We start from the raw sequence: 18,317 nt of genomic DNA, 5'->3' as shown, positions 1-18,317 counted from the left end.
TATGCCATGATGGTTATCCTGGGCCGCATCTTCCCCATACTAGTGCTGAGATGTCGGCAGTTCTAGCCCTTGATGTTCAGAGAACTAAGGTGCATGCTGTCTGTGCCCTGCAACCGTTATCTATGGGCCCCAGCAGTCCTGCAGGAGGCGCTGTCTACATTTGCTGTTGTTCTGGTTGGCAGAGGCTCCGGACAGGTCCAGGCAGACCTCCATGAGGTCTGCACTCGGTCACTGACTCCAGCTGCCTCAGCAAAGACTAAGACCTGATATCTTTCAGGTCCCAGCTTTTGTGGGAGCTCTACAGCCACTTGCTCACTGTGACCCTTAGTCTGGCTGTAGCTTTGGGAGAGGAGTCTGAAACCCTCAACCCAGGACGTTCTATCGGTGGAAGTAGCTTAGTTTCCTCTTACTGCTGTAACAAATTACCACAAACTTCGTGGCTTCGAAATAATACAAGTTTATTGTCACCCAGATCTGGTGACCACAAGTCTGAAGTGGGTTAATAGCACTGCATTCCTCTGGAGGCTCCAGGAGAGAATCCATTTCTTGCCTTTCCCAGCTTCTAAAGGCCTCCTGCATTCTTTGACTAGTGGCCCCATCCAGCAATGGTATCAGTCCAACCTCTGTCTCTGTCATCGCTTGTCCTAACTCTGACCCTCCTGCCTCCTTCTTATAAGGCCCCTTGGATTATAGTTATCCCACCCAGATAATCCAGGATATTCTCCCCAACTAAAGATCCTTAGTTATCACGTATGCAGCATGCCTTTTGCAAGGTCTCCTGGTATTCACGGGTTCTGAGAATGAGGAGGTGAATATCTTTGGGGCCATTATTCAGCCTACCACAGGGAGGAAGCCAGCAGAGGTCAAATACACTTGTTCTTTTCACTTGAAAATGACCGACCACCTGGTCAGGCCTCCAAAGCATTTGCAGCAGAGCACAAGCTGACTTTTTCATCAATCAGAATTTAAAAATCAGTGTACTTAATTTAGATGCACAGAATTGTTTTTCTTTTCCAATTGTAAGTGTGAGCATAATAAATTGTTTTCCAAGTTTAAAGTAAGCCCAGGGCAGTATTATGTGCTCCTTCTCCTCCCCGTAATCAGAAGACTTTCTCTTCCAAACTGACCCAGATTTAAGAGCATGCTCATAGAAATGGACCCCCAGCATAGGTTTGGAACCTGGAAACTACAGGAATTGGCTTTGCCAGAGGCCACGATCTGCTTTTTTATAATGAGCATGAACTTCATTACATGATGGCCACTTGGACTCTCAACTGGATTTGGAGATGGAAGGGAAAAAAAGAGACTCTTTCCAGACCCCTAAAGCCTAAACATTTAAACCTGCACTGTGAGAAGAAATGACCCTTCTCTTATTGTAGTTGGCGTTGCAAAGCTGGTAATTTGAGCATTGAAAAAAGCATTTACCAAATATTGTGAGTGACACTAGGAAGTTTTCTTACAAGGCTCACAGAATGGTGAGCTTGGGGTTCTGAGGTCCAACCGCAGGTTACAAAATGGCAAGTGGAAGAAAGTAAATAACAATACCTGGGCTCCCAAACAGATGCACGAAGGCAGCTCTAATCCTGTCTTCGTAAGTGGAATATCTGACCAATCCAGAAATCATGTAGTGAAGTAGCTGTTTTTCTTTTAAAGCATCTTTTAGGCATCAAGTCTTCCTACACAATACAATGCCTTAGAAATATTTCCATTTCGAGTTAGCCTGAACAACCATTTCAAGTGCAGTTTCTAAATCATATATCTGAAATGACTGCCAAGCTGTGCCTCTCCCTAATTACATTAATTGTAAAAGTGGGGTGAGCTAGAATGTTAATAATACTTTCATAAATGAAGCCATTTATAATCACCAGGGAAACCACATGCACATGACTAGCTTCCCTAAGGCATTCTGTTTCGTAGGGTTTATTTTATATCTCAGCAGAAAACATGTGTTTTGTTACACATCTTTCTTTCTTTCTCTTTTCCTTTTTGGAAAGAATACTATAGCTTTTTTAAAAACCCCATGAGCTGAACCACCTAGTGTGCTTGACAAGTCCTCTTTGAAACAGGTAAATCAGTGGGCAAAAATCCTAGAATTGCAGCAAAGGCTGTGGAAGCAACTTCATTACAAAAGTGGAGTATTTACGTACGAAAGAGAGAGAGAGAGAGAGAGAGAGAGAGAGAGAGAGAGAGAGAGACTCCTGGAGTCTGTCCTCTTTCAGGAGTTACGTTTCCTATTAATATAAAAGTGTTTTTAAGTCATTAAAGGGCAGCATTTCCGAAGAAGAACTTAGAAAAGCAACAAAAAATGAAATCATTTTTTAGTTGTAACTGTTCTTAATGTATCTGTCTCTCTTTGGTTAAGAAAGAGGTTCAGCCCTAGCCAGTATGGCTCAGTGGATAGAGCGTTGGCCTGTGGACTGAAGGGTCCTGGGTTTGATTCCAGTCAAGAGCACATGTCCGGGTTGCGGGCTTGTTCCACAGTAGGGGACATGCAGGAGGCAGCAGATCAATGATTCTTTCATCATTGATGTTTCTCTCTCTCCCTCTCCCTTTCTCTCTGAAATCAATGAAAATATATTTTTTTAAAAAGAAAGGGTTTCAAATTTATCTCGAGAGTTGACTCCCTTTGCTGTTGAAATTCCTGCCAAAATTGTCAGCATTCCGCCATTGATGGCAGAAAAAATAAAGCATTCACTACAGGGACTGCTTGTATAAGCCATCGCTTGAAGGAAAATGGCATTCCAGGGTCATCACAGCAAAGAGTATCTCTTCCATTAGATCATCTCAGCCATCCCTTCAAAGGCCTCTCTTAACTTCATGATAGAGCTTTCTCTGCCCTGCTTCTTCAGTCTCTGTGCAATGTGGACCTAGTCTAGAAATATACAGAACTTTAGATAAAGGACCCATTGGGAAAAAAATAAGAGATCATTTCTCTAATTTCTTTTGAATGTAAGTATTACTCTAGATGTTGTACCTTCTAAGAAGTATCTTATTTCTTAAGAAAATGGTATTAGCCATTATTTTTTATACTTTATTTCTCATTAAATGCTCCTAGTTTCCCCTACGTACGCCGCTATGCGTAATGATTGTGTCTTGAAATAGTTTTGTGTAGGGTACTTAACTCAGTACTTATCAGAAATACCCTTTGATTCATAAGCTAATTTGGAAGGGACATTCTGGACATAACTCAGCTACTGAGCTGAAGACAGGAAAGAACTTGTGAATAAGGTCTGTCCTGAGGCCTAGATACACTGACTCCTGAGCAAAGTCTTCGGGAGTGGACAATCTGGTTTCCAGTACGAATGAGAGTAAAGTCATTGCTGAAGGGTCACCTAATGTCAGTAGCAAAGGGTTAAGTGCCCATCCAGGCTGTAGTGTACCTTTCTCTGTGTGCCCCATTTCATTGCACTGGCTGCAGAACAGGCTGAAGAAGTCCACGCAGCCTCTGTGTGCAAGGTACCTGGCTCCCCCCTTGCTCTGAGATGACTGATCTTAAACCCAAATTGAAGAGGGAAGCATTTAGGGCCCCTCAGGCTGGTGGAAAGCCCTTTAGTGATTAATGAATAATGACTGGGGCCCTTGCTGACTGCCAGGATTCAGCTTTCAAAATAATGGTTCTTTAATCCTCTCTTTATGTCTCCTTGTGAGATGTCTTACTCTTCTTATCCTCACATTTATTCTACCTCCCATCCAGAAACAAACACAGAAAGCTTCCTAAGCTTTTGCTCTCAAGGCTCATGTCTCAGTTACTTGATTGGAGTCACACAGCCTCATGGAACAGTTTCCTCTTAGTGGAGGGAAAGCGTTGCCTTTCAGGCATGGCCATCCCTCAGCGGAGACCCTGTTACATAGATCAGTGGTTCCCAAACCTTTTGGTCCCAAGACCCCTCTACACTCTTAAAAATTTTCAAAGACCTCTAAAATCTTTGGTTTATGTGGATTGTACCTATCAATATTACTGAATTTGAATTTAAAACAAATTTTTAAATAAGTGTTAATCATTTTAAAAATAATAAAAAACCATTATGTTACGTAAAGAACATACTTTTATAAAAACAACTAAAATTTTTACTACAAAAAATAAGAAGAGTAACATTGGTTTGCATTTTTATATGTCTCTTATGTGTGACTTAATAGAAGATAGTTGGATTCTTATACCTGATTAAAGAGTAGGAAGAAAATCAGCCTCAAACAGATATATCATTAGAAAGGGGAATTTTTTAATAGCTTTTTTAGATAATTGTGGAAATTCTCCTTTAATACTATAGAAAAACTCAACAAGTATAATCTCTCCCTTTCTCCTTTGTCCAAAACTGTCTTATATACCCAATGTTGCCTCACTGTCTTTGGACTTTTCATGGAATTATCATGCCTATGTGAATTTCCCATGCATACGTATTAAACTTTGATTTTCTCCTGTTTAAAAATAAAGCTCAGCAAGTAGTAGTTTCTCAAAAGTTAATTGCCATGTGGAATCTAAAGTCATATTAAAGAAATTCTTCTACTTGATTACATAAAAATGCATTGGTCTGCCTTGCATGTTGAATGGATGTTCTACCCATGAATGATTTTGTAACATGATGCATGGTTATTGGGAAATTACTGGTTCACAAAGTAATGCAAAGCTTCCAAATTCAACATATTTATATTATGAAATGTTTTAAAATTACATTTGTTAATAACAATTTAACAAGAAAAATCTTTAAGTATTGGGAAACTGTCAAACTCACAATGGCAGATAAACTTTTTCCAAAATTCTAGTTTTCACTTGAAAACTCAAGTTATATCAGAGAAACAGATGCTGTCGTTTTTTCATGAAGTGATAGACTTCTTTCATTTTTAAGAAAATTATACTTCATGAAGCAAGCAGCTAGTTTAGCTTGCAACTCAATCACACAAGTTCTTTTCCTCAAGGAAACCACAGCCTTTTGACATGCAGAAGTGCTTCAGCATACTTCCTCCCATTTTGTCACATGGGGTATTAAAAAGGTATATACTCAAAAGTTTATTATTAATAAAACTAGAGGGCCAGTGCATGAAATTTGTGCACGGAGGGGGGGTTCCCTCAGCCCAGCCTGTACCCACTCAAATCAGGGACCCCTCAGGGGATATCCAACCGCCGGCTCAAAATCTGGGACCGCTGGCTCCTAACCACTCACCTGCCTACCTGCCTGATCGCCCCTAACTGCCTCTGCCTGCCTTCCTGATTGCCCCTAACTGCCCTCCCCTGCCCGCCTGATCGAGTCCCCAACTACTCTCCCCTGTTAGCCTGATCAAGCCCCCAACTGCCTCTGTCTGCCTAATCACCCCTAACTGCCCTCCCCTGCCAGCCTGATCTCACCCCCAAATGCCTTCCTCTGCCTGCCAATTTGGTTCTGATTGGTCAGTTTCTATGCCAGTCAGAATCTCTGGGCCTATCAAGGGGGCCTGCTCAGAAAGGTGGGGCTGATCAGCAACCCCAGGTGGAGGCCTAGAGATAAATGGAGGCAAATTCTGATCAACAGCTGCCACAGAGGCTATGGATCAGACCCTGCCTCTCTCTTTCTGCAGGCCTCTCTCCGGGCCTGATCAGCAGCCCCCTAGGCCAGTGGTCGGCAAACTGCGGCTCTTTGGCCCCTTGAGTGTGGCTCTTCCACAAAATACCGACTTCTGTGCATAGGCCACGAAGTTTCAATAGCACTGTATGTGTATGCACATGGTATTTTGTGGTATTTTGTGGAAGAGCCACACTCAAGGGGCCAAAGAGCTGCATGTGGCTCTCGAGCCGCAGTTTGCCGACCACGGCCCTAGGCAGTCAGTGCTGGGTTGGGGCACCCGCAGTGGCCCCAGTTTGGTCGAGCCTTCACGGTAATGGTCATTATGACCCTGGCTCTTTATTATATAGATTAATAATTGTTTATATCTCATTGAGGACATTCTCAAGAGAAACTGGGCATTTTCCTGGTGGTATGGCAGTAAAGAATAGATTTTGGTGCCACTGACTTGATTCATGCTAAGACACCAGCAGTTTTACCCACCATTGCTTTTGCACCATCAGAACAGCTATCAACACAATGAAAAAGGCAAATAATGCCTTTGAATTATTATGAAAGTATATTTGGCCTTACAAGCTGCCTAAAGGATCTTGGTTACCTCAAGGCTCTGTAGACCACAATTTTTATCACTGCTGTATAGATAGCAGTTAACCTATCTAAAGCCCACAATATGTGCCCGACATGGTTATAAGTATTAACTATTTTAATCCTCAAATGTGCAGATACATGGAGAGCCTACTAGCTTCTGATATTGATGCTGCTCTGCCACTGGATCATGGGAGCTAATTAAAATCTGAGTAATTTTTAGATTTTAGCTGCCAAGGGTGTAGAGCTCCATTTTCACAGTTTCAGAGGGTTTAGACCAGGGGTGGGCAAACTTTTTGACTCGAGGGCCACAATGGGTTCTTAAACTGGACCGGAGGGCCGGAACAAAAGCATGGATGGAGTGTTTGTGTGAACTAATATAAATTCAAAGTAAACATCATTACATAAAAGGGTACGGTCTTTTTTTTTTTTTTAGTTTTATTCATTTCAAACGGGCCAGATCAGGCCCGCGGGCCGTAGTTTGCCCACGGCTGGTTTAGACACTTAGAAATTCACTGATTCAAAACCGAGGTTTGCTTGGTGGGTGCTAGGCCTCTAGTATGTGTCAGGCCACAAAATACATTGCTTTTGAGGTGTCTTGGGAATGTTTCCTTCCCCCCCCACACACAGTTTTCTTCCCATTTCTTCCTTTCATATTCTTTCCCACACTTTCTGGACCTTAGTCTCACATCTGGAAAGCCTGACCAACAAGAATAGCCTTCAGTATCATGCCTTCAATGAATTACACCTGTCCATCAGTAACCCAACAGTGATGAGTCTTGCTTTTTCTATTGTGATCTTGGGGTCACATTATGTTTTCAACAGAGCTTTGTTCCCACTCATATTTATTTACCGCATTCTCCTATTCTTACCTTGAAGGACAAAGAACCTGTGGGCGATTCCCGTTCCATCTTTTCAGGCAAAGGGGCTATTTCCTTTCCCATTTGCCCTCAAGTGAGATGTTTTGCCATAAATGTTTCATTTTCTAGACTACATATTGATTTGAATTTTTAAGGCATTGTGAGGCTAAGAGCTCACCCAAATCCTGAATTAATCTGAAAGCCGGGTTGAGTAAAAGCTAGTATTTACTTGGTTTCATTATAACTCTAAATGCCCTGTTGAAAAGAGGATGGACCTAGATTGATTGACAGTTCTGATTGTTGTTTCTCAAGTGTGGCAGGGACTGTGAATGATGTGTATTATCTTTGCAGATAATTTTCTTGTTAGTGCTGAGACTGTAATCCTTTCAGCCCAAAATGTAGGCTAAAAGGGGAATTGTACTTACAGGACTAGAAAAACTTATGTTGGGTCCAAGAGTGTTTATGTTTTTGTCTCGCTTTCATTCCTTACTGTGAATTCCTAACTAGGAAAAAGGAACTTCTACATTTGCCTACTGAGGAAACAAGTTCATGAGAGGAGCCCAGTCTAGCCCATAAATAACTTTTTCCTCCAGGGGGTTCAGATATCATCTAACCTAACAGCTATTAGTCAGCAATCCCTGCCTAGTGAGATCTCCTAGGAACATCTTTTAACTGTACTCTCTGCCTTCAGTATCCTTTTTTAAGTTTTTCAGCTTATGTCTCCCATCTGAACCTAAAATACCCACAGTGTTGATAGACACAGTGGTAAGTTAAATTAATCCTTTACATCTAGATCTCTTCTGGAGCTCTATTTTTATATCCTTCTGATGAGCCAAGACTGGATGTAGAGCAGACACCTGCCATATATAGTGTATGGAGGTAGAAAACTAGACTATTAGAGATGGCACAGGCAATGAAGCACCCATCTGAGTTTATTCCCAGTCCTTTCACTGATAGACTGTGTGACATTCATTGTCCCCTGAGCTCTGCCTTTATTCCCAGGTCTGAATTCAGGCTCTTGGTGCCATTCATACCTTGCAAAAATGTGATAGGCAGAGCCAGACTTAGATGGAATTACAATTTAAAAGCAACATTTCTCACCTCTGTCACGGCACTTTGTGGGAGTGTGTATGGCATGGGGAGGGGTGAGCAGTGCCTACCCAGCCAGTCTGGTAGGGGCCCTTCTGCTCTCTCCTCCTGCTCAGTTCTTCCTCACCCTTCTGATCATCCTCCCACACCAATGTCAATCAGCCCTTTTCAGGGCCATTTAGTCAAACTTCTGAAGGTCCCACAGCTGATTCGAGTCCCACTTCAGCAATTTTTCCTTTACTTTACAACCAGTGGTATTTCTTTGCACTAGTATGAGCCCTGAGAAATTCAAAATTCAAAGTCTACTGGTCTTTCTTGGTGCTTGTGAAAGTAGTCCATGATGCAGTGCCCGCTGACTCCTGCAGAGATCTGGGCAGCACAGTGCAGGACGTGATGGTCAGTTGTCCAAGTGCAAAGCCTTTAGGCCTGACAGTGTTCATATCCACTTCACTCCATTTCCTAATGTATCTGTATGTTTATATCATCCTTTACAATTCTTGAATCAATGGCATGGCCTAATCAGTTTGTGGTATGTGGTATCTTTTAAATATGTGAAGATAGTGCCTATGGTGGAGAAATTCCAGTGCTTAGTATTGCTTTCATTTAAGGTACCAACGTCTTCTTCTCATGCCTTAACCCACCAGAATTTATCACTCCCCACTCTATCCCATTGCACTTGCACATGCCCCATTTTAGTATTTATTACATGGTGTTATAAAAAATAAAGATACTGGATGTAGAGTATCTTTTATAAAATTAAAATGTAAATTTTTATAAAATTAAAATGTAAATTTTTATAAAATTAAAATGTAAATTTCTAGCTTGTATTTCCAGCATCTATTTATTTATTTTTTAAAAAATATATATTTTATTGATTTTTTTTACAGAGAGGAAGGGAGAGGATAGAGAGTTAGAAACATTGATGAGAGAGAGAGAGACATCTATCAGCTGCCTCCTGCACATTCCCTACTGGAGATGTGCCTGCAACCAAAGGTACGTGCCCTTGACCGGAATGGAACCTGGGACCCTTGAGTCTGCAGGCCGATGCTCTATCTACTGAGCCAAACCGGTTAGGGCTCCAGCATCTATTCAAATATAATTTAATCAGAATAGAATATTTAGCATCCTCAATATGAAATTGAGATATTCTTTTCTTGTAGCATATGAAGAAAAAGCACATATGTGTCTTTTGTCAACATATTCTACTTCTCTGCATTCCATACCCCATCCTTAGAAAGTTTTTAATTAAATTTATTGGAGTGACCTTGGTTAATAAGATTATATTGTTTTCAAGTGCACAATTCTATGATACATCATCTGTGTATTGCATTGTGTGTTTATCACCCCAAGTCAAATCTTCTTCCATCACCATGTATTTAACCCTCTATACCCTTTACTATCTCCCTCCACCCCTTCCCTCTGATAACCACCATACTGTTCTCTGTGTCTATGAGTTTTTGTTTGGTTATTTATCTTGTTTTTCCATTTGTTGCTTTCAGTTTTATAACCCACATATGAGTGAAATTGTATGGTTCTTGCCTTTTTCTGTCTGACTTTTTTCACTTAGCATGATACTCTCAAGATCCATCCATGTTGTCATAAATGGCAGTATTTCATCTTTTATGAATGAGTAGTGTTCCATTGTATATATGTACCACATCTTCTTTATTCAATCATCTATCGAAGGACACTTCAATTGTTTCCATGTCTTGGCTACTGAGACTAATGCTGCAATGAACATAGGGGTGCATATATCTTTGTGCATACATGATTTTGAGTTACTCAAGTATATACCCAGGAGAGGAATTGCTGGGTCATAGGTAACTCTATTTTTAATTTTTTGAGGAACTTCAATACTGTTTTCCCATGTACTAGTTTACATTCCCACCAGCAGTAAATGAGGGTTCCTTTTTCTCCACAACCTCTTCAACACTTGTTATTATGTGTCTTGTTGATTATAGCCATTCTAACAGGTGTGAGGTGGTATCTTATACTAGTTTTGATTTGCATTTCCCTAATAGCTAGTGAGGTTGAGCATCTTTTCATATATCTGTTGGCCATTTGTATCTTTTCTTGGGAGAAGTGTTTGTTCAGGTCCTCCACCCATTTTTTAATTGGATTGTTTGTTTGGTGTTAGGTTGTATGAATCTTTTATATTTTGGATATTAACCCCTCGTCAGAGCTGTTGTTTGCAAATATCTTCTCCCATTGGATTGGTTGCCTTTTCATTTTGTTGATGTTTTCTTTTGCTATGCAGAAGCTTTTTAGTTTGATATAGTCCCATTCATTTATTTTTTGCCTTTACTTCCCTTGCCTTTGGGCTCAAATTCATAAAACTTTCTCTAAGACCAAGTTCTATAAGTTTAGTACCTATGTCTTCTTCTATGTAATTTATTGTTTCAGGTCTTATTTTTTAGGTCTCTGATCCATTTTGAGTTAATTTTTGTATATGGGACAAACAGTAGTCTAGTTTCATTCTTTTGCACGTGACTTCACAATTTTCTCAGCATCATTTATTGAAGAGGCTTTCTTTTCTCCATTGTATGTTTTTGGCTCCTTTGTCAAAAATTATTTGTCCATATAAACATGAGTTTATTTCTAGGCTCCCAATTCTGTTCCATTGGTCTGTGTGTCTATTTTTCTGCCAATATCATGCTGTTTTGTACAGTCAGTTTGTAGTATAATTTAAAGTTAGGTAGTGTGATACCTCTAGCTTTGTTCCAAAAAAAAAAAATTGTTAACCTTGATCAGCTGATGATGATGATGTGTCTTATGATTGAATAAAGAAGCTGAGGTATACAACTCTCCCTGAGCTGGGATGGCCACAGTACTGGTCCTTTCTATTGTCCTTCTAGCAACACTGAAGGAACTCATCTCACAGACGATGATCCGCTGGGCCCAAGAGGACCAGATCCAGGATGCAGACCTAATCCGGATGATGTTCAACCTCCTCCGGAGGCAGTACGATAGCATCGGGGAGCTGCTGCAGGCCCTGCGGAAGACCTACACCATCAGCCAGGCCTCCGTGAGCGACACCATCAACCTACTGGCTGCCCTCGGCCAGATTCGCTGCCTCCTCAGCGTCAGGATGGGCAAGGAAGAGGAGCTGCTCATGATCAATGGGCTGGGGTAGGTCATTCACGGTGAAGTGCAAGTCTCAGAAGAACACCATGTGGGAAAACTGGTTTACCTTGCTGTATGGATGCTCCAGAGTCAATCATATACCATCTCTGTGTGCCCCTCCTGCAGGCACTCTATGGGATTATATCCTTGCCACAGCAGTCACCTTTCATAACCTGACAGACCAGGCTACCTGCTAATCAGAGTGAAGGGACATTGCCAGAAGAAGTGGGGAGGAGTCTTGGAGAAAAACAGTTATTTAGCATGAATCTGGTGCAAATAGCCTCAGGAAAGCACTGAAAAAAGTTAGAGGAAGGGACAGTGTGTTCAGCCCAATAAGAAAGATACCTTTTGAGCCCATCTGCTTTTGACTAGAAAACTGCTGGGACTTCCCTCTGAAACATTACTACCTACACCTTCCTCTCTCAGGACTATCCTTGAGTGTCATTTGTGTTAATTCTGTGATACATTTTCCCATAACAATAGCTTGTGTCTCATTCTTAGAAGCCATGTTGTCAAAAAGATAGCATTTTAGACATTAAAAAGACCTCCTTTACTTGGGTAACATAGCACGTCCATTTTGCAGATGAGAAAATGAAGGCCTAAATAGGTTCACTGACCAGCTCACAGTTTCATTTTATTAAAATCAAGAACTAGAACTGCAGCCTTTCCGCTATTGACTGTTCCATCCCACCACTCTTGAGCCTCTATCACCAGGGCCCAGGGCAAGGGCTGGAGGATACCAGATGGGGTGGGGGTATGTGTGCATTCCTCAAACTCATTCCAAAGAAGAATCTTCCGGTATAAATAAAGAGACTTTATGGAAAGACAGAAAAGCTACCGAATCAGCCTCTTCCTCAGCCCTTGCAGTAGACATAGCAACAAGAAAAGCTGGTGGTGTCTCCTCTTAGTGGCTGCAACACTTAGGTGAGGTGGGTAACCCTGACAGGCATCACACAGCCAAGTCACCAGCTGCTCCTGTTCTCAGATATGCCTGCAGCTTTATTTTGTGAAGTTCTGTTAAATGACTTAAAAACATAATTCCTTTTACATTTTGTGTTGATAATTTCATTGGATTCTGAGGACTGCTGTCCTCACTATTATCTAATGTACAATTGTGCTAAGAAAAGGGTACAGCCCTATGGTTAAGAAAACTGAAGTAAATAGAGACATAGATATAAGGACAAGAGTAGAAAAAAATAGTACGTGGAGGAAGGGAGATTCAGTGATTTAGGCTGCCAAGAAACTATTACAAGTACAAAAACCAGGGAGCCACTGCTTACTATGTCATTAGAAGGAAATGTTTCAAAGAGAGAAAGCAAGTGCTTACAAGAAATGAAAGAGCACAGAATATTCCTATAGGCTAAAAACGCACCCCACACATGTTCCCACTGACCTAGTGCCTTCTTACTATCTGTTCAGCCTGTCCCATTTACACTGTTTCACCCTTAGTGTGTGTGTGTGTGTGTGTGTGTGTGTGTGTGTGTGTGTGTTTTCTCATCCCTGAATTTCCGTAACACTGAAGTAAGCACGAGCTGACATCTCTCTCTGGTCCTTACCCTAGAGACATAATGAACAACAAGGTGTTTTACCAGCACCCCAACCTCATGCGCGTCCTCGGCATGCACGAGACGGTGATGGAGGTGATGGTGAATGTGCTGGGCGCAGAGAAATCTCAGGTAATGCCAGAACTTGACCCCTGGGCAGGGACACAGGAGGCAACCTGCTTGCAGCCACATGGCTGGAGCCCATTGATTCAGTTACTCTTCCCAGGGAGAGGGAGGGGCGTACACAGCGCCAGGAAGGAGCCCACAGATGGACGATGCTGCTCAATGGCCTCCAGCCAGAGCGAGAGCTTCAGCCCTGTACGCTCAGGAGTTTTTCTCACTTGTTCCACTGGCTTTCAGCTGCTCTGTTTACCGTCCTCTGCAGCCCCCCTCGCCGCCAGCTGGAATTCCTCTTGGTCCACTTAGGAGCCTGGTGTGTCCTGTGCTGGGTCAGCAGATGGCTGTTTTAAAGGAGAACAAGATCTTAGTAAGGATCCTGGCGGCATCCCCTCGGGAGTGTGTGGGTTTCCTCTGTGAGCCACGCTCCTGAGGATGTCCTGACCGGTCCCCGTAAGGTGCCCGCTGTCAGGGGGAGCTCCTGCTGGCAAGGAGGAAGAAGGAAACAGGGCCCAGCTTGTCTGGGGTCCTCCTCAGAGTCAGATAGCTTCTGAAAGCAGAAGATGGGGTATGTTTTCAAAAATATGTTGAAATTTTTAGAGAGCCGGGGTCCTAGGCAAGGGGTCCTGCCAGTATTGAGAAGCAGAGTGTGATGGAAGAACAGATGCCAAGCTCACTTACTCCCGTCTGCACTCTTAGGAAAGTAGATTCTCTCCAGAAGATCCCTGAGCAAAGGTTTGGTGCCTGAGCAGGTGTCAGAACATTGCTTCTTTGAGCACCTCCAGGATTCTAATGGGGGAATCGAGGGCTTCCTAGGATCCTGAGCAAGGTTAACTCTGACACCAATTACTGAGCACTATGGGATCAAAACTAAGACATGGCCAGGCCCTGGAGATGCTAATTACTTTGATCAGCAGAGAAGCCAAACACCGTCAACAGTAATAGAAGATGGCATCTCAGTGCTAATTGTGTGAATCCAGTTACCTAGGAGCTCATAGGAGAGAAGGACAGAACCAGTTGGGGAAGACTCGCAGGCTGAGAAGGTGAGGCCTTGAGGCTTCCACAACTGGAGGGCCAGCCTTTACCCAGAGGACTCGGGTTTGACCTAGTGCTGGGCCTCGTCTGTCTATGATCACCCATCTCCCTCCTGAAATTTCCCATCACAGTTGTGCCCACCCCCCTTCCTAGTTAGAAACAATAGTCTGGTGTGGGGCCGTGCAATTTCACGTGGCATCTGAGGATGACTGCGATTCTTGTTTGATGTCTGTTTCCTTTGAGAAAGATATTTCAGGAACTATAACTAGCTGTCAGTATTTTTGGAAGCCTCTCCTTAGGTGTATACACTCTGTCTCTCCTATGACTAAGTCTTGGCACAAGCTGGAGGTAAGGAGAAAATTTACTTTCCCAAACTGTTCACAGCTTGCCAGACTTCAGCCTAGGACTCTTTGAAGTCAGACTTTCCAGAAAGACCTCATGATAGATTCTTTTCCTGACACTTCCTACTTCTCCCTACAGATCGCTTTTCCAAAGATGGTGGCTAGCTGTTGCCGCTTCCTTTGCTATTTCTGCCGAATTAGCCGGCAGAATCAGAAGGCCATGTTTGAGCACCTGAGTTACCTGCTGGAGAATAGCAGTGTTGGCCTAGGTATGTCACCTTGTAACTTCCACATTGGGGCTCAGAGGTGACACTCCCCCTGCTGACCGCTTACTCAGGAGGTGAAAGGAAAGAAGCCACTCGCATTCTGTGGGATTATTTTTAATATTTTTTTATTGATTTTAGAGAGGAAGGGAGAGGGAGAGAGAGAGATAGAAACATCAATGATGAGAGTGAATCATTGATTGGCTGCCTCTTGCATGCCCCACACTGGGCATCAAGCCTGCAATCTGGGCATGTGCCCTTACCAGGAATCGAACCGTGACCTCCTGGTTCATAGGTTGATGCTCAACCACTGAGCAATACCAGCCAGGCTCTGTGGAATTTTTTAGTAGGAAAAGGACCCCTGCCTGGTCTAAAAACAAATAAAATAATGAGTCCATGTCTCTTCTCTCTAACAAGTAGGGATGTTGCTCCCAGCCAGCACCGGTGTCAGGTTTGTGGGCATAGTCACACAGTTCTACCTCCTCTCTCTTGGGACCAGGTTTATAAAATGCTGCCTGAAATGGCAGATATAGTCTGGGGACACAGTTCCTCCCGGCCCACTCAGTGGACCACGGAGCAGTGCTAGTGAGACCAAGGTCATGGATGCAGTCCCTTCCGGCCAGGCTGGCTGTAGGCGGCATGCCTGTCCTATTGGCCAACCAGCCAGTGCTTTCCGTAGCTGCAAGGTGGATAAGCAGTGTGAACCCACCACCACCACAAGAAAAGCAGCATGAAACATGTGCCTCACTCAGAGTTCTGAACGTAAACCAAATGACGCAGATACACACATCCGTGCACATGAAATCTGAAATCTCAGGCTTCCAATTTATCAACTGCAACCTCAGGCTACAAACCTTTTTGTAAAATGCCACCCGAAGGTTTTCTTAATTCTGGCCTAAGGACCAGACAAAGAAAAACCAAAGACAACATTGGTGACCTGATAACTATATGAGCAAATGCTGTTTGAGGCTATGTTTAAATTCTAGGTGGTGGCTCCAGAAATGGCCAAGTCACTTGAGCTTAGTTGTTCAAGTGACATCTGAGTCTGTGGGGTGATCATCAAATGAGGGCCCCCGGAAGTTTCATGCTAGAAAAGTACTTGAAAATACGTGGTCCCAGCTGATCCCATGAACTGATTTTCCAACTTAATCTGTACTCAATCCCTAATGAGGGGGGGGGGAGGTGTTAAAAGGAGAGGGAGGACTAAAGAAAATAGAGCTGTTCTTAAATCGGGCAGAACAGTGACCTGAGACAGATTTAGTGTTTGCTGTCCTCTGCTGGCCAGTTGTGTGCACTGCAGTCCCAGCTCAGCAAGGGGTGTTCTCTTGGTCCCTTTTTCTCTCTTTCTTTCCTCCTTCCTCAGCCTCTCCATCGATGAGGGGATCCACTCCGCTAGATGTGGCCGCTTCCTCTGTGATGGACAACAACGAGTTAGCACTGGGCTTAGAGGAACCAGATCTCGAGAAGGTACCTGGCCCTGGGGAGGCACTGTGTTTGCTCTTTCCTGTGTACAGCGCAGCCAAGCCAAGCAGGTGCAGACCAAAGGCTTGGTGGTTCCATCAGAACCTCCTTCACCCTCAGTGAAAAGGGGTGGAATGTGAGTAGCTGGCAGCTCATGATAGAAGCAGAGCGTATCCCGTGGCCAGAGATTGCCAACCTCGTAGGCATGGTATGTGGACATTTGTGTACGTGAGGCCCAGCCTCCCGGGTCCACATGGAACACTACCAGGCATCTGTGTTCCTGATCAAGTTCTGGGTCCTTGAGCTTATACTCACATACCAGAAAGACATGACAGAAAACTGTATAATTGGCATAAAGGAAACCAATGCCACACCTGACCCATCCATGTACAAATAAGACAGAACTGAGCTGCCCATGCTGGGACCATAAACTGCGCCAATGGTGGTGGTGACTGGGGCTGACTCACCCAACCTCTCCCCGCCCCACTCTGGGACAGTTTCCTTGACCCGGCAGCTGACAAGAGTCACAGTGCGTTCTCTGAGTGTGAAGAAGAGCATCCTGGCGAGGGGGGGGGGATGAGTCAGAGGTCATCCCCTGAGTGGTGGGTTTGGGAGCACATGGCAGAGCAGCTCCTAACCCTGGCGAGGGAATCAGGAAGGAGACTCAGAAAGTGATGAGCTGAGGGGTGAGTAGGAGCTAATCATCCACGTGCCATGAGCGTTTTAGGTTTAGAGAGGAGAGCATGGTGTGCCTGAGCATCGGGGAGCTGCCTATGACAGGAGCACCGAGTGCGTGGGGGGAGTGAGAGATGAGGGCGAGTAAGGAATTGGACTTTATGCTACCATCACAATTAATAACAGAAGCGCACGCCCTACAGAATCCCTGCTTGCCAGACCCCACTCTGAATCACTTCATGTGAGCCTTGGAACACACCATCTTATTATTGCCCCCGTGACAGGAGAAGAAACTGAGGCAGAGAGAGATTAGGTAGCATCTTCAATGTCGTGGGGCTTGTAAGTGTTGTCAGAGCCAGGCTTCAAAAGTATCCGGGCCCAGAGGCCATGCTCTAGTAGAATAACAACTGAATTTCAAGAAAGTGTCTATTTGCCAGGCTTTTGTTTGACACCTTCTAAAAGTGGGCAGATTCTAATATTCTACATGTCACAGAGCTGAGATCGTATGGTAAGTGTCTGGTAACCTGGAAGCAAAGAGAACACTGCCAGTCCTAATCTATAACTGGCTGCAGCCTCTTTACCCCAACCTTCATTTCTTGGCTTTTCCCTTGGATAACTGTTGTTGATGCAGAACTTGAGTAGGGACCCCTGATTAGTTAAGGACCCACTGAGAGTCAACCAGTGACTGGATATTTGGTCATGAAATAACATGGCCAAGTGTACATGGCCAGCCTAGATCCACCACTGTCTCCCCAGGTGCGCCCTAGGTAGGGCTATTTTAAAATGGTAGCTCCTTCGTGCCAGAACAGGGAAAACCAGGGAATGGATAGCACATGGTGTTCTCAGACATAAAGGTGATCATCAGTCATGTTGATTACTTGGAAACAAAAATGAATTAGAGGTTCTGGCTTTAAATCTACTAAATTACTTGCTTTAAAAGTTTTGGGCTCTCTCTAGCTTTTAGGGAAATGAAAGCCTTCCAGTCCCAAAATTGCACAGTACTTAAGCTCTTTTGCAAAAACCTTGGGCACTTACTTTTGTACTGTTCTTGGCAGGTGGTGACTTACTTGGCAGGCTGTGGCCTCCAGAGCTGCCCCATGCTGCTGGCCAAAGGATACCCTGACGTCGGCTGGAACCCCATTGAAGGGGAGCGGTACCTGTCCTTCCTGAGGTTTGCCGTCTTCGTGAACAGTGAGTCCCAAGGGTTCTACGCCTTTCAGACCTAAGATGGCACAGTTGTGGGTAAATACAGGAAAAGAAGATCCTTTGCATTACTTCCTATCCATAAAGATGATACATACCTACAGGCAAGTGGCAGCTGGTGGAAAGATATCAGGGAGAATCAGGCCAAACAAGGACTAAGAGAAGCATCCAATGGACTGGGTACTCAGTTCTAGTGCCAGATGCAGCAAGAAACTTACTGTGTGGGCTTGGGCTTATCAGCTCTCTGTATCTCTTCTCCTATCAGTAAGAGAGGGGCTTATTAGTATCTTCATCTTACTAGTTCACAGAGTTAAATGCAGAGATGCCTCCAGATCCTTAGACTATTACATGGATGGATAGATGGATGGATGGATGGAATGATGGCTAGTGAATAAATAAATTAATAGAAATCAAGAATAACTGTGTACAAGCTATAAAAGGTAACTAAACCCCATAGAGGAAAAAAATTGCTATAGCAACCCAAAAT

The 18,317-nt window shown here is 43.6% G+C and overlaps 1 protein-coding gene across 1 annotated transcript in view; it reads left to right on the top strand.

Moving 5' to 3' along the window:
• The window catches only part of RYR3 (ryanodine receptor 3), a 366,436-nt gene that overhangs the window by 207,296 nt on the left and 140,823 nt on the right, over positions 1-18,317 (top strand). The window contains 5 exon segments of the mRNA XM_023752849.1: positions 10,924-11,197; positions 12,753-12,867; positions 14,368-14,497; positions 15,855-15,958; positions 17,683-17,818. Of these exon segments, the coding sequence (XP_023608617.1) occupies positions 10,924-11,197; positions 12,753-12,867; positions 14,368-14,497; positions 15,855-15,958; positions 17,683-17,818 (759 nt within the window).

This window comes from Myotis lucifugus, unplaced genomic scaffold (genome assembly GCF_000147115.1).
Source record: "Myotis lucifugus unplaced genomic scaffold, Myoluc2.0 scaffold_38, whole genome shotgun sequence".
NCBI classification, from domain to species: Eukaryota; Metazoa; Chordata; class Mammalia; order Chiroptera; family Vespertilionidae; genus Myotis; species Myotis lucifugus.
This window is presented reverse-complemented; position numbering and strand designations above follow the sequence as displayed.